The sequence below is a fragment of the Neofelis nebulosa genome, chromosome 17 (assembly GCF_028018385.1).
Source record: "Neofelis nebulosa isolate mNeoNeb1 chromosome 17, mNeoNeb1.pri, whole genome shotgun sequence".
Classification (NCBI taxonomy): Eukaryota; Metazoa; Chordata; class Mammalia; order Carnivora; family Felidae; genus Neofelis; species Neofelis nebulosa.
Window position 1 is genome coordinate 31,310,174 of NC_080798.1, and position 23,984 is coordinate 31,334,157.

General features: G+C 37.0%; 1 protein-coding gene across 12 annotated transcripts in view; it reads left to right on the plus strand.

Annotated features, from left to right (window-relative positions):
* CHD9 (chromodomain helicase DNA binding protein 9) overlaps positions 1-23,984 on the plus strand; it is a 237,295-nt gene that overhangs the window by 183,539 nt on the left and 29,772 nt on the right. For all 12 annotated transcript variants that reach the window (XM_058707433.1, XM_058707437.1, XM_058707432.1 and 9 more), the window contains 10 exons: positions 469-579; positions 5,476-5,672; positions 6,141-6,340; positions 10,988-11,147; positions 11,582-11,671; positions 16,567-16,670; positions 17,144-17,261; positions 17,885-17,942; positions 21,675-21,717; positions 22,907-23,126. In XM_058707433.1, coding sequence (XP_058563416.1) covers positions 469-579; positions 5,476-5,672; positions 6,141-6,340; positions 10,988-11,147; positions 11,582-11,671; positions 16,567-16,670; positions 17,144-17,261; positions 17,885-17,942; positions 21,675-21,717; positions 22,907-23,126 — 1,301 coding nt within the window. The remainder of the gene's footprint in view (positions 1-468; positions 580-5,475; positions 5,673-6,140; positions 6,341-10,987; positions 11,148-11,581; positions 11,672-16,566; positions 16,671-17,143; positions 17,262-17,884; positions 17,943-21,674; positions 21,718-22,906; positions 23,127-23,984) is intronic.

Sequence of the window (23,984 nt, forward strand, 5' to 3'; positions counted from 1 at the left end):
TGTATTGCATTTTCTTTAGGAGACCTATCTCTTTAAAAATGTGATGGAAATAAAGTAGGAGTATACCAGAAAATGAACTGTATAGGGCAAGCAGTTTTGAAATTCTTGTTCTAACCTAATTTCTTAATATTCATGTAGTATATCTAGAAAGCATATCTCTGTCCTGTGTAGCTTCTTGACCAAAGAGATTTGATCCTTACTTATCAAAAGCTTGAGTTAAACAACAGTAATAACTTACTTAATCCTTTCCTAAAAACTCCAGCCTATGTTGGCAGTGAGCCTTTTGCCGTGAGCAGATGCTGTGCTGTTTCAGACCATAGCATTTGGAGTATCCTTTGAATGTATGTGTGTATGCTGAATTCAAATTCTATCCCCAATAAATGTGAGGAGATAATGTTGTAAATATACTTTGATAGATTTTCCTCTAAACTTCAAAACATTTTGAAATACTGCCATTATGTATTTCAGGCAAGTTTTGTGGCATCTGGAAATCGGACAGATATTTCCTTAGATGATCCTAACTTCTGGCAGAAATGGGCTAAAAAGGCAGAAATAGATATAGATGCCATCAGTGGCAGAGTAAGTATTTCTTTCCCTTTAAAAAATTATCTATTAGGATACTTTCTAATATTATTATAGTATTTTAAGGTATTCAACTGTGTACTTATTGAAATAAATTTACTTCATAAATAAATTGATGTGGAGTATCTAAATGATCATATATTGAGTTAGGCACTGCTTCAATTTAATACCTCTGGTATCTATCATGATAGGTTGTAATACAGGGAAAATTTAAGTTTGGATACTCATATTCTTAAAATTGTAATGTGTTTTTTAATTTGTAAAATGTCTTCAAATCATCAGTTATGTTTATTTTGCTCTTTAACTTTGTTTCCTTGGAGTCCGCTCCCATTAATGATGATCCAGTCAGATACAAAAGGAGAAAAAAAAACAGTCAAGAAAGTGGCAAAACTGTTTCTTTTTAACTTTACTTAGAGCTAAGAAAGGGCCAAAAAGCTAAAATAAATACAATGTGTAGAACTAATAATAACATAACTGTTTACTTCATAAGACACCTGTCTAATTATGTATAGGAATCAATGTTTGTGAATCTTATCTATTAGCAAGATAACTGCTAAATGATTAAAAGAATTCTATATTAAGCATTGGTGCATGGGATCTATTTTAATAGATAGTCTTTTTAATTAAAATGTAAAACTTTACAATGAGAAATAATACCACTGCCATACACAATCATTACTATTTAATGTGTTTCAGAAATATGTGTAATTGTATGTGAAACAAATAAGTAAATTTGAAACGATATTTATAAAAACATCATTATTTACATATGGCATGTTTATATGTCTAAAAAGGCAATGGAGGGGCACGTGGGTGGCTCAGCTGGTTGAGCATCCGACTTGGGCTTGGGTCATGATCTTGCAGTTCGTGAGTTGGAGCCACATCGGGTTTGCTGCTGTCAGCCTATCAGCGCAGAGCCTGCTTCAAGTCCTCTGTCCCCCTTTGTGTGCTTCTCCCACACTTGAGCTCTCTCAAAAATAAATGAGCATTTAAAAAAATTAAAAATAAAAAGGCAGTGGAATCTGGAAGCAATGGAATTTTTTACTCATTAAAAGTATAGGAGTGCCCTGATGGCTTAGTCGGTTAAGCCTCCAACTCTTGATTTCAACCCATGTCATGATCTCACGGTTCATGAGATCAGATCCCATGTCTGGCTCTACACTGATAGCACGGAGCCTGCTTGGGATTCTTTCTGCCCCTCTCCTCACTTGCTCCCTCTCACTCTCTCTCTCTCTCTCAAATAAAATAAACATTTAAAAATAAATAAATGAGTTTAATGAATTAACTGGATAGAAGATAAATACACCACTTAGCCTTCTTAAATATTGGTACTAACAGAAGTAGAAAAATATAATGGAAGAAAACATGTATTCACAGAAGGAAAAAAAGATACAAAACACTTAGGAGTATACTTACTGACAGATATATGTGATTTAGTTAAGTAAATTATCAAATTTAATTGGGAGATTTGTCAGTTGGCAAGAAAACTACATATTTTAAGCATTTTAAGCGTTTGTAAACATAGGGGCACCTGGGTAGCTTAGTCGGTTAAGTTTCCAAGTTCAGCTCAGGTCATGATCTCGTGGTTCATGGATTCGATCTCTGCATTGGGCTCTGTGCTGACAGCTCAAAGCCTGGAGCCTGCCTCGGATTCTGTGTCTCCCTCGCTTTCTGCCCCTCCCCCACTCGTACTCTTATCTCTCTGTCTCTGTTAAAAATAAATAAATGCATTTTTAAAAAATTTAAAAAAAGAGTTTATAAACATAGAAATGCAACCAAAATCAAAATGTTAACAGTTTTTTCATATAACCAGACAATATGTAAAGTTTCCCTGGAAAAATGAATTGTCAAGAATATTAAATGTTTATTTTAAATGCACTTTTAGGAACCTGTCTTACAGCAATAATCATACAGGTACAATGATAACAACAGTACAGTGATGTTCATTGCCACATTTTTTTGTTTTAGAAAAGACTTAAAAACTAGTTAAACCTCTTACGATAGAGGATTAGTGCATGCACTACTGTCTAATTCAATAAGTAAAAATAATCATGTAGATCCCTATGTACTAGTGATATAGAAAGAGCTCCAACACAGTTACATTTAAAATATGAGGGAGATATAGAACAATGCCTATAGTGTGATATTTGTGAGTTTTCAAAAGTCTCTGTTGGGGATCCAGAGACACTTGTATGCATTTATGCATTCATCCAACTATGAGTCAAGTGCCATTCTCACATTAGGGACAGTGTGCCCAAGACAAAGCAACCACTGCTTTTACACAACTTACGAATTCTGGTAGGTGAGACAGAAGTAAACCAGTGCATAAGATAGTTTCAGAGAGGGAAGAAAATGAAACAGATGGCAGAGAATGCTGGGAGGTGTAGAGACAGCATTAAGCGACGTGGTCAAGGGAGGTCACTCTCAGTTGTGCTGAGATTGAATGACCAGAAAGAGCCAATAATGTAAAGACATGAGGAAAATCTTTCAAGGTACAGGGAATGGCAGTAAGCCATTGGTGGAAATAAGCTCTGGTATTCCAGAAATAGAAATGACATGGTAGTGTAGGCAGTGAGGAGGTGATAGGCAAGGTCAGAGACCATAGATATGGGTCACATTATAGGGCCTTGTATATTACCTTGGGGAGTTAAGCACTTTATAAATAAACTTTTATAAGCACTTACTCATTTAATACTTGTACAGTTACATTTTCTTATTTATGCTTTGAAAAAGACATTTAAAGGTTTTCTGAAAATGAAGTACAAAGAAGGCAGACTAGCATTATTTACTATCTATTAAAACATAATGTATTGGGGCGCCTGGGTGGCTCAGTCGGTTGAGCGTCCGACTTCAGCTCAGGTCACGATCTCGCGGTCCGTGAGTTCGAGCCCCACATTGGGCTCTGGGCTGATGGCTCAGAGCCTGGAGCCTGCTTCCGATTCTGTGTCTCCCTCTCTCTCTGCCCCTCCCCCATTCATGCTCTGTCTCTCTCTGTCTCAAAAATAAATAAACGTAAAAAAAATAAAAAAAAATAAAAAATTAAATTAAAAAAAACATAATGTATTATAAACATGATTAAAACAGCATGCTACTGAGAAAAAGATATGAAGAGTAAGAACAAAATAACAGAAAAAGATCAAATTATAAGTTTTAATAAAGAAATATTAGAGAAAAAGGCATTATATAATAATCATGACTAGAATATTGAGTTAGCGTTGGGGGGAACTTTATAATGATATACTCTATACCAAGTAAACTCCAATTTGCAATAAAAAAAATTTTTTAATTCTTTGAAAGCATGAAAAAATGGAAAAACTAGATTTCTGTTTTATCAAATACTTGGTGGGAAAACATTCTAAATTAGAAAGAAATCACAAAGGAAATGTTTGACATATGCAAATACATAAGACTACTTAAGTACTTTTTCCATTAAGTACTCCAAAGTACTTAATGGAAAATAAAAGGGCAGTTAGACTGGTGAGACTTATTTATAGCAGAAATTTATATCGAAGTCAATATTGTTATTATATGAAAGCTCATATAAGGTGATCAAAAATACATCAAACCTCAAAAGATTGTGGGCAGAAGACTTGAAAATTTACTCAAAAAATACAGTTGGGGTTGTTTTGTTTTTTTTTTTTGTCTTTAAAGAAGCTGGGGTGGGGCAAAAGGACAACTCTTTCTTACTGAAAAAAGGCTGATTAACAAATATAGAAGGAACAAGAGAAGAGTTCTACCATATATTGCCCACAGTAATAATTGTAGCAGACAAGACCCATTGATGAATTCTAAAATTAGTGGGCAAAATTGAAGGAGAAACAGACTTTTTACATGTTCTCAAAGAATATCTTCCTAACTTGGAAATATTTCATTGAAGGTAAAAAACATGTCAACTTAAGTTGTTTTGAATGAGTTAAACTGAATTAAACATGGTGAGGTTCATACACTTAATTACCTTGCTTTTTGTGTATTAATATAACTCTTTTGGAAAGGACTAAAACATGTTTTTGGGTCTATAAAATATTTAAATCCTTTGACCAGTATTGGTATTTCTAGATATTTCCCTTTTTTGGATTTTTCTTTAGGATAAACTTAGATTACAAATATTTATTTTAATGGGGCACCTGGGTGTCTCAGTCGGTTAAGCATCCGACTTCGGCTCAGGTCATGGTCTCATGGTCTATGAGTTTGAGCCCCGCGTCGGGCTCTGTGCTGACAGCTCGGAGCCTGGAGCCTGCTTCAGATTCTATGTCTCCCTGTCTCTCTGCCCCTCTCCCATTCATGCTCTGCCTCTCTCTGGCTCAAAACTAGGTAAACATTAAAAAAAATTTTTTTAAACAAATATTTACTTTAGCATTATGTATTTTAAAAATTGAAAACGAAGCCTCTTGGGGGGCTCAACCTGTTAAGCATCCAACTCTTGATCTCAGCCTAGGTCTTGATCTTAGGGTTGTGAGTTCAGGCCCCTCTTTGGGTTCCACGCTGGGTGTGAAGCCTACTTAAAAATAAGGCGAAAAAAAATTGAAAACAATCTAAACTATGAATTAGGTAAAGAAAACTAAGATGCATAAATATAGTTTAAAAATATATTATGGTTATTATATAAAGCATAACACAATAACTCTCATATTAATGATAAGACCAAATACCAAATTCTTTTCATCCTGTGACTGTGATGTCACAATATTATATGTGTATGGTAATAAGCATTTTAAAGGAATATAAAAATTTTTAAGTTGATCTGGTAGGTTGATGAAATTGTTAGTAATTTCTTTTTCTGACTTTTTGTAATTATTTTATTGTTTGTACAATTTGAAAGGTGAAGATATAAAACACTGTTATAAACAAAATAGTAAAAGGACCTTTAAGTAATAGCTGTTAACAATTTTACAGAACAGCTTGGTTATTGACACTCCAAGAATTAGGAAGCAAACAAGACCTTTTAGTGCCACAAAAGATGAGTTGGCGGAATTATCTGAAGCCGAAAGTGAAGGGGATGAAAAGCCCAAACTCCGGAGACCCTGTGATCGTTCCAATGGCTATGGAAGAACTGAATGCTTTAGAGTAGAGAAAAATCTTCTAGTTTATGGGTAAAAAAATTATTTTAATGTTTCTTGTTAATTGTCTATATAAAGTTACAGAAAACGTACACTGTATTCTAGTGTATTTTTTCATCTTGTTAGAATCAATAAAAATCTATTTTAAGTAGATTTAAAATACCCTACATTTATATGCTTAACATATATTTAATAGCAGAATGATGGAGTATCCTTAAGTTTTAAATTATAAATGTATCACTGAAGTCAAATTCCTTGTTTTTCTGAGATTTACATATTCAATAATATAAAATGGATAATCTTGTTATCCATTACTGAATAAGACACACTTGAAATCACTATACCATGGTTCTGCATTTTACACTCAGGGAAAAAACTTTATTAGGTAAATCCTATTCATGACAAATGTGTTTTTTGTAGTTTTCAAGCCTTTTATCCATGAGTTCTGTTTTTCTCTAGAACTTGACTAAATATTAATGCAAGTTTACCTTTTTTAACCAGATGGGGCCGATGGAGAGAGATTCTGTCTCATGGCCGTTTTAAAAGGCAGCTGAATGAGCATGATGTAGAAATAATTTGCCGAGCCCTCTTAGCTTATTGCCTTGTTCACTACCGAGGAGATGAGAAAATTAAAGGCTTCATATGGGATCTCATTACTCCAACTGAAGATGGGCAGACACGAGAGCTACAAAATCATCTGGGTAAGAACATTCTTTCTTATTACATTTATGTTTAGTTATATAGGTGGCACCATAGTACCCTGTAAAGTGTTGAAGCACTGTACAGTTAACACTAATGAATCAGTTCAAGTTCCAACTTAGAAAATACCAGTGTTATCAGTTTGGTTGGGTGTCACATACAGGTTTACGTGCAGTTTGGTTATTGATCCAACATAAATCCGTTTGCAGGTTGTTGTCTCAGCAGTCTTCCCTCATCCGTGTTCATATAGATCTATCTCATTTTTAAAACTCCTTTTTAGTAGTTCATAGTGTTGCTATTCCATAGTTTATTTAGCATCTGCTTTTAATGATGGGCACTTAGGCCATTTCTCACTGTAGAGAATTAAAAAACAAGTTTCAGTGAAGATCCTTCTGCGTTTATCCTTGTTCATGTGAATAAACCTTTCACTAAAATAAATACCATGAATTGGAATTGTCGAAGGATAGCTTATGTACATCCTTAGTACCTAAAATGTGGTCTATGGGTTAATAGCGTCAGCATCTCCTGAGAGCTTCTTAGAAGTACAAAATCTTGGGCCTCAGACTTACTGAATCAGAAACTGAATTTTAACAAGTTCCTTAGCAATTAGTATGTATATTAAAGTTGAGAAACACTGATGTATACATTTTAAGTTTTCATAAATACTTTAATTTGCCATCAGATATGACTATACCAGTTTACAACTGTAAATTGTATATTTAAGGTATATATAAGTCCCTTTTTCTCCACATCCTTTCTAATAGAACATTCTTTTCTGCATAAAGTAATTCTTTCATAGCATAAAGTAATTGATTTTTCTGTAAAGATAAAAAAGATTACTACGCCCTGAAAGTTGTGTTACAATTTTGTTCTATTTAATCAACACATACCTGTTACAGTGTCTACTGTGTGCTTCTCATGCAAGGTAGTGGGAAGATAAGAAGAAACAAGATCCCTGAGCTCATCATGAACTTTGCATTCCGGCCAGGTAGATAGACATAATAAGAAAGGAGATAAATAATTACAGAATGTGATAAGTACTGTGAGGTAAATAAAATAACTTCTGAAATGGAGAAAACAGAAAGCACCTATTTTAGATTAGGGTGATCACTGGAGGCTGTCTTAGTTGCAGGCAATTAAATCAGTAACGTGCAGAACTGACTTCAGGTAAGGATGGAAGATGGATACAAATATAATCTCACTCTTCCTTGAAACCCTACTTACATGTCAGTGAAGAGAAAAAAAACAATTAAGGCATTACACTTGATAAATTCCACAGACAAAAGTCCTAGTTTCTTCAACAAAGTGGGGGCAGGCAGGTAAAGAGGCTATCCAAAACCCGTGGCTCTCAGCCAGACATGATTCTGTGCCCGGTCCTGCCACCATTTAGGATTGTCACTGCTTTGAGCATGTCACTAGCATCTAGTAGGTAGAGGGCACGGGGGTATAGACAGCCCTGCACAATAAAGAACTATGCAGTTCAAAATACCAACAGTGCCGAGATTGAAAACCCTGCTGTAACCTAAAAGATTTAAGAGTCCTTAACTGCTTGCATTGTGGGGGTCTTATTTCATTCCTGGTTGAAACAAACAGCCCAGGGGATTTTTTAAAATTATCTTTTTTAGATAATAGTAAATTTGAATATCAAGTATTAAGGAAGTATTATTTGCCTTTCTTGGGGCTGATAATGGTTATTTTTTTAAAGGAGGCTTTGTCTTTTATATATCGCTAAAAGAGCCCCACATCGAGGGTAGAGATTACTTAAGTAAATAAACTTTAAAAGGGGGGTGGGTATGTGACTGGCCTAGTCAGAGGTGAGTGCAGCTCTTGATCTTGGGATTGTGAGTTTTAGCCCCACGTTGGTGGTAGAGATGACTTAAATAAATAAATTTTAAAAATTAATAAATAAAAGATAGTCATATTTGTTCATGAAATGATTGGTGTCTTAGATTTACTTCAAAATAATATAGAAGAAAAAAAATAATAACATAGAAGGTTGGGGAGTGAACAGGGTATAGATGAAACAAAATTGACCATGAGCTGATAATTATTAAAGTTGGATGACAGGACATTGTGATCCTTCATATTTCTCCATCTGTTTTTGACTATGCTTAATTCCATAATTAAAAAGTAAATAGGCATAAACCCTCAAAAGAAGAGAGAGAATGGGAGAGGAAATAGCAACACAGTTTTGGAACCTGGAAGCAAATAGGTGAGTGGTGACTAACTCAACCAACCAGAGAGAGTTGAATCTTAGGTCAGCAGTAGGAAAAGGCAACGACCGCCTGGTTTGCTGCACAGATTACCCAAAAGTTTCAGCTTGTGACATATCAGGAACCTCTGAAAGTAGGTGTAAAGGACAGAGGTTTTGACTACAAGTGGTTTAAACAGAGTTCAGATTGCTAAATATCCTCTTCAGTTCTGTGTCATCAGGATGAAAAATGACTTAAAGTTTGTTCTCTAGGGAGAGTGAAGTGGAGGGTCTCTGGGTTGCATTGGTAGTTGAGGTGTGGAGCTCCTAAATGGGGACCGAATGAATGTATGTATATTGAACAATGTCATACTCAAGGAAGAAAACTAAAGAATTTTCTTTGCGGAGTCTGATCAGGGCAAAACCTAACAATATGAAGGATAACAGCAGATTGCCCTTCAGTGAGTCCCGTCAGACCATCTGTGTCAACTTTTTGGTCTGTCTCAAATATGAGCAAACAACCAAGGATACCAGACACCCGAGGAAAGTTTCCAACATGAGAGGTGGAGACGAGAAACAAACCATCTAAATGAACTCGGAGGAAATAAGGACTATGCAAGGAAAAGAACTTTTTTAAACCAGCATTAATATCTTTAAAGATACTTCAAATATACTGTGATTTTGGAGGAAGAATAAGGTGCTGTAGAAATAGTCAAGCACAACAGATCTCGTGTAAATTATAAATTAGCATGTAGCAGAAGTGAAAAAGTAAATAGGATTATGTGATGAAATCTGAAGCAGTTTTGTTAAAGAGAAGTTTATATGGAATATCTACATGTTTTATTAGGAAAACTTAAGTATGTATATTTTTAATTATGCACTGGTTTCCAAATCAGAGTGAGGAGGTCTCTGGAATATAGAACAGTATTAACATAGAACAGAATAGCAATTTAAGGTGGAGGGCATTAATTAGTACCAACAAGAGATACTACACAGTAATAAAATGACTGATCCATAAAAGGAGATATAACAAGTATGAACTTTATACACCAAACAAAACGGTCTCAAAATATAAAGGCAAAATTGCCAATATTGTCAGAAGAAATGGACAGGCCACAGCATGCTTCTGTTTACCGTTGTGGTAAGATTCCTGGCTGGTAGAGGACAGCAAGGAAAAGAGATACGAGATAGCAATTGAAAGGAATCAAAACTGTTTTTTTAGTAATTGTTAAAAATTGTAAGTGAAACAACTCAAGCATCATTGAGTTTAATAGGTAGGTGGTGGTATGCAGTGATACTCATACAGTAGATTTTTAACAGCAGTTAAAATGGATAAATTACAGCCTTGTGAGTCGGCAAGTATTAAATCTCAAAAAAATACCAAAGTAATCAATAATTTGCAGAATTGCATGTGAAATACAATGTCTGTAAACTTAAATATTTCTCCGACCTATGAATACAAAGAGGCATGGAATGAAAAGACAAATTCAGGGTAGTGATTATCTCTGGGAAGGAAGGAGTGAATTGAACTTCAACTATGCGTATTCATTTCCTTTAATAAAATACTGACCAAATATGGAATATGCTAAGGTTAGGAGTAGGAATATATTTTCTGTAGTTTTGAAATATTTCAGGGGCGCCTGGCTGGCTCAGTCAGTAGAGCATGTGACTCTTGATCTTGGGGTTGTAAGTTTGAGCCCTCCGTTTGGTGTAGAGATTACTTTAAAATAGTAAAAGAAAAAGAAATATTTCACAACAAAAGTATCACATAAAATGAATATAGCTCTCTTAAACAGGAATCCACAATGACTAAACCTAATGCAGTTTTGAAAATCAAGAGGCCAAAGCTTATTTTGTAACTAAAGAAACTAAAAGCAAAGCAGAGGTACAGGTTTTAGCTTTTGGTTTTTACATTTGGAAAACAAATAATGTGTTTTAGAACAAAATGGAAATTACAGTGATTAATTTCAGATACAGAATTATTGGGTGTTTGTGGGGAACTGTTAATATGTGTGTATAATCATCATGTTAACTTACCTTGCGATTGGGTCAGTATTGTTACCATTAATTTTTTTTTTTTTAACTTTTTTTTTTTTTTTTTTTTTTTTTTTTTTTTTTTTTGAGAGACAGAGAGAGACAAAGCGTGAGCAGGGGAGGGGCAGAGAGAGAAGGAAACATAGAATCTGAAGCAGGCTCCAGGCTCTGAGCTGTCAGCACAGAGCCCGACGCGGGGCTCGAACCCACAAACCATGAAATCATGACCTGAGCCGAAGTCGGAGGCTTAACCAACTGAGCCGCCCAGGCGCCCCATGTTACCATTAATATTTTAAAGATCTCTATACAGCCTGCACAGACCTCTGAAAGTCTCCAGAAATTTCTTGTGTTGAAAAAAATGTGCCAAATTGCAAATCTTTCTACAGATTATCCCTGATATCACGTGTCCTTCTCATTTTAACAGGCCTGTCAGCCCCAGTACCCAGGGGTCGAAAAGGGAAGAAAGTAAAGACTCAAACAAGCTCATTTGATATACAGAAAGCAGAATGGCTTCGAAAATATAATCCTGAGCAGCTACTTCAAGATGAAGGATACAAAAAACATATAAAACATCACTGTAATAAGTAGGTAGTAGGGTATTTTTAACACAACTCTTTAGAAGTTTATATTTCTGAATTTATTAAAAATCTTAAAACATGCTGATTTTGAGTACAGAGACAGTGTGGTCTAGGACCAATCCTAATCTTAATCTTACAGGGTATCCTTCAGCAAATCATGGTATATACCTCTTGTGTCACTGTTTTCATCAACAGAGAGAGAAATAAAACTGGCCTCCAAATGATCTCATTATATCTTACTTGGATATTAAATAATGATGATTGTGAAGATTTTGGAGAAACCTATTTTATATATATGGTAGTAATGAGATTTAATCAGAAGTAATTACTTAATTACAAAAATTCTGTGTACAAATTCTTTTCCAATTTTAACCTCATGGATGAATTTTCTTTAATGATTAATATCTTTGTGTCTTTTGATTTCCTTTCCCTCATTTTAGGGTTTTGCTTCGTGTAAGAATGCTGTATTATCTAAAGCAAGAAGTCATTGGAAATGAGTGTCAGAAAGTATTTGATGGAGTTGATGCAAGGTAAATTAATTAAATAACCTGTTGATATTTTCAGTAATATACTGAAAATAGCAAAAATTCTATGACCAGAAAACTGTCTATCAAAGTGGCTGCTTACTCAGTGAAGTTCACAAGAAGAAAATTCTACCAAATTTACAGAATTCACCCTTGCCAGTTTGTTGCCTTTCCTCTGTTAGTCTCAATCTGGCTCTGTCACTAATAGCAGCATCAGTCATCATCATCATCATCACCATCATCATCTGGCTCTGTCACAACAACAGCAGCAGCCGCAAGCTTCCTGCCACCAAATCTAAAACTGAACCTTCCCTGTGTTCATTCTTTCTTTTTCCCTCCTAACCCAGTGGAAGAATGGTGACTGACTTTTATCCACATATGATCTGTCCGACACCCTGGTCTCTTTGTTCCTTATTCTACTTCTGTCTTCTTCCTGAAATGCTGTCTTCTTTAATTTTTTTGTAATACTGTCTTCTGTAGGCATTCATGCAACTCTACCCACCCGGTTGTCCTTTTTCCTCAGCGCTCTGTCCCTCACCCACAATGCTGCAGCCACACTGGTGTTTCTGTTTCTCCAGCACGTCAGGCTCATTCTGTGCTGTGCCTCCTGGTACACTCTTACACCTCAGCTTTCCCAGAACTGTCTCTTCAGGTCATTCAGGCCTCCATTCAGCTTCTACCTCCTCAGATAGGCCTTCCCTGGCCTCCCTAGCTAAAGCAAGCCTAGCAGTCACTCGCTACTACGTAACCTTACTTTATCTCATTCATAATGCCTATGAAATGCTTATTAGAGTCATGTTTATTTGTCTGTCTTTCTCTTCCCACTACAGTTTAAGCTGCTTGAAGGTTAAACATGCTATCTGTCGTATTGATCATTTTTTCACAGCCCCTAGAATCTGGGACATAATAACACCCAGTCCGTATTTGTTGACCAAGTGACCCCTCTTTTCCCTTGGCCTCCACTTGTGGAGAAACTGTGATCTGTGAATTATCCCTACATTTCCTCTTTCATTAATCTCCCCCTGGCCCCCAACTTCTTATTTGGATTTTAACATATTTGTATCTCCCTCAGCATAGATCCAGACACACACACACACACACACACACACACACACAGTGCTTTTGGACCTGTGTCTCCTCACGCTACTGTATTATCACTCTTCTTGATTTCTGTGTCGGTGTCTCCTTTTTCTGCTCTCCCATTGCCTACGCACTCCCCCACAGCTCAGCTTCCACCCCCTCTCTTCTGCCTGCCCACTCGTCCACTAGTAAGCTTGCTGCTGAACACACGGATGTACCCTACTGCTTATCTGACTTCACCTTTGTTGGCCACTGCCTCCTTAAAAGGTGTCTGTAGCAGCATTCACCTGGATGTGTTCTTTCTAGCTTCTTTCTGCTTATTCTGCAGGCTCCTTTTCACCCCTCTTAAATGCCTTCTCATAGGCCCTCTTGTTGTCACCTCCTTTTCTTGGATGCTGTCTCTCTTCTGTGGTGTCAGGTGTTTTTTAAATTTTTTTTTAAGTTTTATTTATTTAAGTAATCTGTATGTCCCATGTGGGGCTCAAACTCACAACCCCAAGATCAAGAGTTGCCCACTCTTGCAACTGCCCCATCAAGTGCCCCATCAGTTTTTGTTTTTATACTAAGGGTCTTCCAGATCTATCTCCAGTTCACATCTCTCTCCTGAACTTCAGGTCCACATTTCTCACAGGTGCCATGATTACCAATGCCTCCAGGCTTTTGCACTCTTGCTGGAACATTCCCTTTCCCCCTTTCCTCCATTCTCCGGGCTCTTCCTGCTCAGCTGGCATCACCTCAGCCTCCAGGTCAGGCACGTACCCAAAGGACCCTGTCACACCATTCACCATGCAGTAGTGCAGGTACCTCTTCATGAGGGCAGGAAGTGTCTGCCTTATTATTGCTATTATTGGCACTTAATGAGTGCTGTTTAAATATATTTTGAATGAGTGATCTGGCCTGGGGAAGTTAAAGACAGTTTTATGCAAGAGACAGCATGTGAACTGAATCTTTAAAAACAGAAATCAACAACAGGAGTACATGCACCTCATTATGGTCCTTTCCCTAGCAGTTAACAAACACTTAACATCCATTTGTCACTTAAAATCAAACACAGGGTAGGTATGTGCTCTTTACAAGTAGGAAATCTTTCTACCTCCGATGCTTGTCACAGTGTTCTGAGCTTAGAGTGCCACCTGATGGTTGGTGAGGGGAACTACCTGACCCTCTTAAATTCTTTCCTCCTGCCTTCATCTTTTGGTTCTCAACACTTTTTAGTCCTGGTCAGGAAATCAATCAAAAATAAATATCTTCTGTAACTGTATTTTTCTTCATCATTTTTTCAACTTTGACCAAATCACGGGAAAATCATTCTTTCTCTATTTTTCTTCATTAAGCTAGAAAATACTGTGATTGCAGCCCTTCTGGGTTTTTTTAAAGAAGATTAGAGGTAATAATGTTACTTAAGTGCAGATAATTTCCTTTAAGAATCTAGAGAAAGGTCTACATCCTTTTCTCCATATTCCTTGGGTTAAAACTTTTTTCTGCTGGCAAAAGATTTATGAAAAATAAAAAGTAATTTCCTATCCACTTTTCATGGTTTTTAAAAAATGTTTTTGAGAGAGAGAGCCAGAGCATGAGGCGGGAGGGGCAAAAAGAGAGGGGGATAGAGGATCCAAAGTGGGCTCTGTGCTGACAGCAGATAGCCCGACGCAGGGCTCAAACTCACAAACTGTGAGATCATGTTCTGAACCAAAGTCAGACACTTAGTGACTGAACCATCCAAGCACCCCAGAAAATGGCAAGTTTTTGATTCATAATTTGATTAAAACATTCAAAGTGCTATTTGTATGCTATATATAACTATCATGCCTAAAAAATGACAATATAATAAAGGACTAAAAACTATAATAAATCCGTTCCGTGAATGCTGTGGTAATATAGCTGTTTTCAGGAATATGAAACAACTACTAAAGAGCATTTTTAATTTTGCAAACATAATTTCCTTTGCTTATCATGTGAAATTACTACTCTCCCAGAAACCTTTTATAAGTAATACATACAACACCACTAAAAAGGAAAATCTGCCATACATGGAAGGACTGAAATGTTTACTTATTTACCATAGTGATTCAAGCCATTGTCTCCCTTAGCCTAACATACAACTTATGTCTGACAGGAATTAGCAAATAAATGTCATTAATTTTCACACACAAGCATCATTCTTGTATTTTATTCAACAAAGAAGATGGAGATTGGATAGGATAAATTATTTCAGGAAATCAAATAATTCTAGCTGAGAATTTCTCTGTTCAACGTTCGTCATTTATCAGTTTTCAAAGAATCAGAGATACGATAAAACGTAATGAAAATGAAGTAGAATTTCATCTTGTCTCGGCACCAAAATTTCATAAGTTAATTAACAAAGACCTATATGGATATATTTGAAAAAGTGAGGAGTTTCCTACTTACAAATAATTTGTGTAGCCCAAGGTCATTTGTAAGTTGGTTGTCTTTGGAAACTCAAAATAACTTTTCATATAGAAATAAATTGATAGGGGCTTCTGAGTGGTTCATTTGGTTAAGTGTCCGACTCTTGATTTTGGCTCAGGTCATGATCTCACAGTTTGTGAGATCAAGCCCTGTGTCAGGCTGTGTACTGACAGCATTGAGCCTGCTTGGGATTCTCTCTCTGCCCCTCTCCTGCTTTCTCTCTCTCTCTCCCAAAATAGATAAATAAACTTAAAAAAAAAAAAAAAAAGAAAGAAACTGATAAATGGTCAATATGTTCCCGGGCTAGTTCACAAGAACCCAATATTTAACCACTAATATAGTGGAAATAAAGGACAATGGCCATGAAAACAAAAGGCTTCTAAGTCTTATGAGTAAATAAAACATGAAAATGGGGGCACCTGGATGACTCAGTTGGTTAAGCATCTGACTCTTAATTTAGTCTCAGGTCATGATCTTGCAGTTCTTGGGTTTGAGCCCCACATCGGGCTCTGAACTGACAGCATGGAGCCTGCTTGGGATTCTCTCTCTCTCTTTCCTTTTGCCCCTCCTCTCTCTCTCTTTCAAAATAAATAAATAAATACTTAAAAAAGAAAAAAAAAAACAACTTTCCATTTTCCTTTACTTGTAAGCAATGCTTAATTTTTCAGTGGGATTTTCTTACCAATAGCAGTCCAGAAGAGATATGACTTGTTTTGCAGCCCAAAGCAATTAATTTGCCCTTCTAGGGCCTCAGTCTGCTGGTGTACAAAATGAAATACTTGAGCCAGCTGATTTTTGTCAGGCTGTTTGCTGACATAAGATTCTACTTTCCCATAAAACATTCTGTTTGTATCTAAAGGAAATCAGTGGAAAGACTATGCTTCGTTAAGAGTAAAGTAAACCTGGGGCGCCTGGGTGGCGCAGTCGGTTAAGCGTCCGACTTCAGCCAGGTCACGATCTCGCGGTCCGTGAGTTCGAGCCCCGCGTCAGGCTCTGGGCTGATGGCTCGGAGCCTGGAGCCTGTTTCCGATTCTGTGTCTCCCTCTCTCTCTGCCCCTCCCCCGTTCATGCTCTGTCTCTCTCTGTCCCAAAAATAAATAAAAAATGTTGAAAAAAAAAATTAAAAAAAAAAAAAAAAAGAGTAAAGTAAACCTGTTGAAACATTTCTTCTGTTGAGTTTAGGAATATTAATTCATTTTATGCTAACTATGTTGTGCGATTTTGTAATTTTTATCGGTGGCAATTATGGAAAACAAAAAGATCAATGAAATGAAATCTTAACATCTTTTCCTAAAAACCATAATGCTGTTTACAAACTAGGTAAAGTTTTGCCTCCTCTTTAACTTGTTTGTAACCATTCATAGTGCCATATCGTGATTTCTTTTTTAAAGTGACATTGATGTTTGGGTCCCAGAACCAGACCACTCAGAAGTTCCTGCTGAATGGTGGGATTTTGATGCTGATAAGTCCCTTCTTATTGGAGTTTTTAAACATGGTAAGTGAGAAGTAAGGTACGTAGAGTCGTCTTCTGTGTATAATATAATTCAACTAGTTCTCAGTTTGATTTCCACCTACAGCTTTATTCCAGAAACACTCATATTATTATCAATATCAGGTACAGCATACACCACCAAATTATGTCTGTCAGTCACTACACTTCTTCATGAAAGGGTGGCAGAAGTCTCACATAACTTCCCCTCAGGAAGAGTTCTTAGGTCAAGTGTGTTCTGTGTGATCAGTTTTCCTCTTTTCACTTTAACTGATAAATTTAATCTAAAGTTTTAAATATACACATGCCAGATCATGTAATTTGTGATAATTTCTGGAAAACATGCTTAATGTATATCATTTTAATATATGGTCCATTTAGTCCAGGAACATTATCTACCATAAATGTGTGGAATGCTTATATTTATACATCTTTTTTCTTTTTATCCTTTTTACTTTCACAATTGGTGATCCCTCCAGGTTATGAAAAATATAACACTATCCGAGCAGACCCAGCATTATGCTTCTTGGAAAGAGTGGGAAAACCTGATGAGAAAGCAGTTGCTGCAGAACAGAGGGCAAATGATTATATGGATGGGTATGTGCACTTCAGGCTCTTGGTTTCTCCATGTATCTCTATCAACATCACATATTCTGTCAGTGATGTTTATGTTTAAGTAAGTAAACTTTCCGAGTTTACAATCGGAAAGAACTAATGATACTCTGATAAGTTAGTGCTTATCCAACAGTATGATCAAGGAAGAGGCTGGACCTGCCCCATACCCATTCTTGTGATGAGTCCTTCATTTTTCCATTCTTAATGGTCATGGCCATTAGGCCATAAAATTCTGAGGGCATAAGAGGAAAGAAGACAGCTAAGAATATTACAGTTGAAGAGAAATATGATGTTGTTCATTGTAACAAGTAAGGGCCTTTACCATCTTTGTTTTCTTACCAAAAGAGAAAAGTAAGAGACTATGTTGAGGTTAATATTACCACATTTAAAAGTGAACTTGGTAGTAAGAGTCCATTAGAGGTAGCTTTCTTCTGACTTGCCATAGAACCACCTTCATGCTGTGGCTTCGAGTCCTCAGGCTAAAGAACAGAAATTTCAGTCTGAAAACGCACTAAAAGGTCCTTGCAACAAGACTCCCATTTGTCCCATCAAGAGAAGTTTTAAGTCCAGTACAGTAATTGTGGCATCTGTTGGTATTTTAACAGGGATGTGGAAGATCCAGAATACAAACCTGCCCCAGCTATCTTTAAAGATGATATGGAGGTACGCTTTGGATCCTATTTTAAAATCCTCAATTCTAGTTACTCCATGGTTTCTTTTGTTTGCTGTTTGTTTCTTTCATGTTTTCCTTATACCTAATTCTGTTCTTCAGAAGAGCAGCTAAGTTAGTGATCCACTTAGGTTGACAGACATCACAAATAATCATTCAGAATTTGCCTGATCTCCCTTCTAGACAAGCTGGAGGCTGGCGTGGCCATGTGGATGAAGTGGAGCTTGCCCACGTGCTGCAGTGCCAGGAACTAAGAAGCACGGTGTTGGGGCAGAAATCCCAAAGCAGAGAGTGACAAGTAGATACTAAAAGTACACGGCAACAGATAGAAACTATACCCACATAAAGGGTTTAAAGTAGAAGGTAGAGAGGAGAGGAATTCTGAGCTGGGAAAACATAGTTCTATGTGTTGTGTTTATAGAAAGTCAAAAGGAAGAAGCAGAGTTGGTGAAAATACAGAAAATGGTCTGTGGATTGGGGGAAGTGATGTTAAAAAGGATGAGGAATTCTGTAGTACTTAACACGGGCATGGTAAAGGACTAGATGGTGTGGTAACTGTCAGGTAAGGTGTGTTGGTCTTTGTGGCCAAGGGGCTTGGATATTGATGGCAGTATGAGGACAAGTGAGAGTGAGGGCCAGAGTGTGGCAGTGAGAATGGAAATCCTATACTAAATGAAAACCCTCAGAGGAAAGCACTCTCTGACAAACAGCACCAAGAAACAGTGTGGACTCTGGGTAGGGAAAAAAATTGTTTCCCCTGAGAATTCATTAGCCATAGGCCTGCTTTCTCTTGAGTTTATGGTTTGATTTCTTTTACATCACCTGCATGGTCCAGGAACTCTCGAGCCAAAAATGTGACATAAAAGGATCCCAAGCTGTAATACCCCTGAGATACCTAGTAGAAACATAAAGAAAAAGAATTATGGAAAAAAAACAGCTTCAGTGTAGACTATACTTGGTCCTGAAGATAAAACCCTCTGTGAAATGAGGTCAAAATCCAAAAATTTTAAAAATAGGAGGAACAATTTACCGGGAGTAAATGTTAGCAAATACAACAAAGAACAGGATTAGACCTCTAAGAACTTCTGATATAGATCTATTAAAATAGAAAATAAGTAATTTTTAAATGGTTAAAGACATTAAAGAAAGATCCAAGAGTAAAAGAAAGATGGATCTGATTTTAAAAGAATAGGGACATACGGAAAAAGAATTATGTAAAACTTGAGAAGTGGAAAATACAGTCATTAGAAGTTAAAACTTAACAAATAGGTTAAACATTGTGCTGGAGAGGCAGATTAGACCCAGATCTTGAGAGAAGACATTATTTAGAAAATAGATATGAGGAAAGGATCCACAGTGTAGCACAATGGCTCAGTTTAGCCCAATCAGGAGAAAGAGACCACATAGCAATTTGAACAGGGAAGGTTTGTAGAATGATTGACTGTAATCGGTGGATTAAAGTGATGAGAGATTGGCTGATAAGAAGTAAAGAGAATGCTGAAGAATGGAAGAGTGGGTACTCTTCTGAGGGCTGATGCAGAGCACCTAAGGAAGAGCCCCGTGTCCAGCAGGGCTGAGATCCTCAGTTTTTTGGGAGGGCATGGCCACACCTCATTGGTGGCGAAACTTGCTGGAAATCCACCCTCTGGAACTTGCCGATGTCTACCCTCCAGGGTTGCCAAGGGACCTTTTCCTGGGGAAGTGTCTCACTGGAGGCACTTCACTAGACAACCACCCAAGGGCGAGGTCACCAGGGAAAGCCGCTAGCCAATAGGCACTTAAAGAAGCTGCTTGAACTGCAGAGGTGAGCACGGGAGGAGTTCACCCAAACCAAAGAAGAAAAACCCTTTTCCTCATACTGTGTCTCTGGCTGCCACTACTGACAAAGCTTGACGTCATACTGGCTGGTGAAACATAGTATTTAAAGAGCCAGATCCATTTTCTTAGGGCCCGTAAAAGGTATGAAAGGTAATGAATTTAGGGCTGAGAGGCAATAAATCAATACGAAAAACTCTTTTAGAGACAAGGAGGATAGCATGATGATGTCTGGTTGGTATATGTCCAATCAGTATTCCAGAGGGAGTGGCCAGAGAGCATAAAGGAGAAGACCTGTTTTAAGAGAGATACCAGCTGAGAATTTTTCAGGCTTAATGAAAGACATGAATCCTGAGATTCAAGAAATAAAGTGAATCTTGGCAGGATAAAAAAAATTAAGTCCATTCTAAAAAAACATCCTAGTGAGGGGCGCCTGGGTGGCGCAGTCGGTTAAGCGTCCGACTTCAGCCAGGTCATGATCTCGCGGTCCGTGAGTTCGAGCCCCGCGTCAGGCTCTGGGCTGATGGCTCGGAGCCTGGAGCCTGTTTCCGATTCTGTGTCTCCCTCTCTCTCTGCCCCTCCCCCGTTCATGCTCTGTCTCTCTCTGTCCCAAAAATAAATAAAAAACGTTGGGAAAAAAAAAAACAAAAAAACATCCTAGTGAAATTACAGATATTCCGAACAAAGAGAATATGTTAAAAGCAACCAGAGTTAAAAGACCCACTTGAGGGGCGCCTGGGTGGCTCGGTCGGTTAAGCGTCCGACTTCGGCTCAGGTCATGATCTCACGGTCCGTGGGTTTGAGCCCCTCGTCGGGCTCTGTGCTGACAGCTCAGAGCCTGGAGCCTGTTTCAGATTCTGTGTCTCCCTCTCTCTGTGACCCTCCCCCATTCATGCTCTGTCTCTCTCTGTCTCAAAAATAAATAAACGTTAAAAAAAAAAATTAAAAAAAAAAAAAGACCCACTTGAAAAGGAATGACAGTGGTTCTAATTTCAGTCTTCTCTAAAATAACAATAGAAAATAGTAGTCATTGGTAGCACCTGACTGGCTCAATTGGAAGAGCACACAACTCTTCATCTTAGGGTTGTGTGTTTGAGTGCCACATTGAGTGTAGAGGTGACTTAAGTAAGTAAACAAATAAACAAACTTTAAAAAGATAACAGTTGGGGTGCCTGGATGGCTCAGTTGGCTAAGCCTCCGACCCTTGATCTCAGTTCAGATCGTGATCTTATAATTCATGAGATCAAGACCCACGTTGGGCTCTGTACTAACAGCACAGAGTCTGTTTCAGATTCTTTCTCTCTCCCTCTCTGTCTCTCTCTCCCCCCCCTCCACCCCTCTCAAAAAATAAATAAACAATAAATTAAAATAAACTTAAAAAAATAGTAGTCATTGGAATAAAACCACCAAAGTTATGAATATGTTTACAGTAATGTTGGAATACCTAATTGGAGCTGCTCTGTTGACAGATAAAGATTAGATATACACCACCAGCAAACTGTTCAAGGCTGAAAGAAAAAAGATTTGCTGGCTAATAATCAGATATGAGAATGAATAAATTATGGAAGTTGGTGTATAGAACGAAAAAAAAAAAAAACCAGCAAGAAAGCCTGGGGCATATTTGCAGGTAGAGGAAGGGTGGGGGGAAAGCAACTGGACCAAAAGTGGTCACGGAAGAGGAAAATTGTAGTGCAAAATAATTGGTCTGAAGTGTAAAAGGCAACAGAGAAGTTGTAAATGGGTGGGAATTTAGAACAAGAAATTAAAATTTTTAATTTTGATAAATTAATCATTAAAAACTCTATTACAAAAAGTTCTCTACTACTATATTAAGAAACCTGATTCTCTTTTCTTCTTCAGTGTATCTTGACCCAATTACCCTGTGACAAATTTCTGTTTTCTTTTAAAAGGATGATGTTTCTTCACCAGGAGATCTTGTTATAGCAGATGGAGGTACATTGCATTTGTCTCTTTATTTAGTATTATTGAAAATTCACATTCTCATGATACCATGAAATCAATAAACTGTTCCACTTTTGTGATGTTTGATGCATATGACATTTTTATTGAAGACAGTTGTAATCATTATAAGACATACTAGTTGATTGGAAATGTAACAGTATTTTTAGTTACAAATAGTTACACAGTGACTCACTAAACTTTTATGGAATCAAAGCTTTGATGATTTTATGGTTACATTACTAAATTTGCGTATGAGATTTCATCATTAAAGTGTTAGTTCAGTAACCCATCCAACAACTTATTAGTTCCATATGCACATTAGGGTCCATTCTTTCTCACACCCCTTTTCTACAAAGCCTTCCTTTGCAGGGTCTTCCTTCTACTTCCTTCTGGTTATCAAGATAGAAACATACTGTTAGAGTACACTCACTCCCACCTGGCACCCAAGTGGAGTCGGGCCTCATCTTTTCATAGTTTGACTAGGGAAGAAGGAATAGCATTGGCTTAGCATGAATGATTACTGCTTAATTATGGTGTATGTAATTAGAAGATTATTCCCTGGAAACAGAGAGCTAGGTCCTGCACTTTATTAGGTGAATAAGCATAAAAGTGACAGCATTGTTATAGGGAGTTTTTTATAATATATGTTCCTCACTAATGGCTTTTAAAATGTTTTGGTTCTCACATAAATTGAGATAGATTTAATACAGAAGAAGGCATTACTTAAAAGTGTCTACAGTATTCAACTTCCCAAAGATTTCAGTTTGATTTTTAATTCATTTAAATTAAGGCAAGTGAGTATTTGCCGGGCAGTAAAACATATTAGGCCTGGAAATGCAAGAGTTGTATTTTCTGTGCAAGCGAAGTTCAATAGATAATATTGTGGTTCTTTATTCCACTGTGACCTACTTTTTTTGAGCTGCTGTAAAAACTTGTTGTAATGTTTTTACAGCTGTAGTTAAAAGAAAACCTTTTTATAATGAGAGGTTTGGTTTGTGTGGGTTTTTTCCCCCACATAATCAGATTGAAAGAAAAAATATTTTAAGTAAGGAAATTTTGCTCTTTTTGTGAGCTTCATTTCATTATCTGTTTAGTTTGGTGGGGGGGGGGGAGGGTCAAAATTGTTTTCATTTTTTAGCTTTTTTTTTTTTTTTATTGATATGAGTTTCTTTAAATACAGATGGTCAGCTGATGGAGGGTGATAAAATTTATTGGCCAACTCAATCAGCTTTAACCACACGTTTGAGGCGTCTCATCACTGCATATCAGCGTACTAATAAAAACAGACAAATCCAACAGATACAGCCCACGTTCTCAGTGCCTGCCAGTGTCATGCAGCCTCTTTATGAAGAAGCCACTCTTAATCCTAAAATGGCAGCCAAGATAGAAAGACAGCAGAGGTAAGACAGTAGCACTAAATTTTTAATGTTAGTATCTAAATGTAGTTTTTCATTCCGAACCCTCTTAGAGTGTGATTATCTCACTTTGTGAAAAACGTATATAGGTAGAGAAGTTGGTCAAAGCAAAGTGCTTTTATGCATGCACACAAATATATCAAACAGATAAAGATCATTGCATTTTATCGTTTCTTGCACTCTTCGTACTTAATCATTATTCTGTTATTTATGAATACTGAGGTATTAAAAAAATGAAATTGCAGAGCAAACTCAAGAATTAAATTCTTAATAAAGCATACATTTAAGTTACGTGAAATAAAGTCCATTCTACCTTACTTTATATTGACATTTATGAAATGTAAGAATGTATGGAAGACAAGTCCTTATCTGTTTTATACAGAGGATGAACCCTTGCAACCACTCATATCAAAGGAGAAAAAAATAGTATACCTTTCTGCAAAAGACCTTGTTAAGAAGACAGTCATGCTACTCTCCCCCCAAAAGCTTTAACTTCTTAAAGAGGATAGACTACACTGAAAAGAATAGCAATGTTTAGCAGTAGCCTGGCCTCCTTGTTAAACCTGGATCCTTGGATCTTCTCTGGAAAATATATCTTGTTCTTTGGTATTTATTTGCAGCACATCCATCATAACCAGAGTTTAATTCATCTGAAACAAGATTTTCAATGTTCTAGATCTCTGTAAATACACTGTTTCAGTTACCTACAATTGCATCATAACCCACTCCAAAATGTGGTGACTGAAACACCAGTTGTTTTTTTTTTTTTATTTCCCATGATTCTCTTGGTTGACCAGGTGGTTCTTCTGCTTCCTGTGTTTTTGGCCAGCAGGTAGGAAGTGG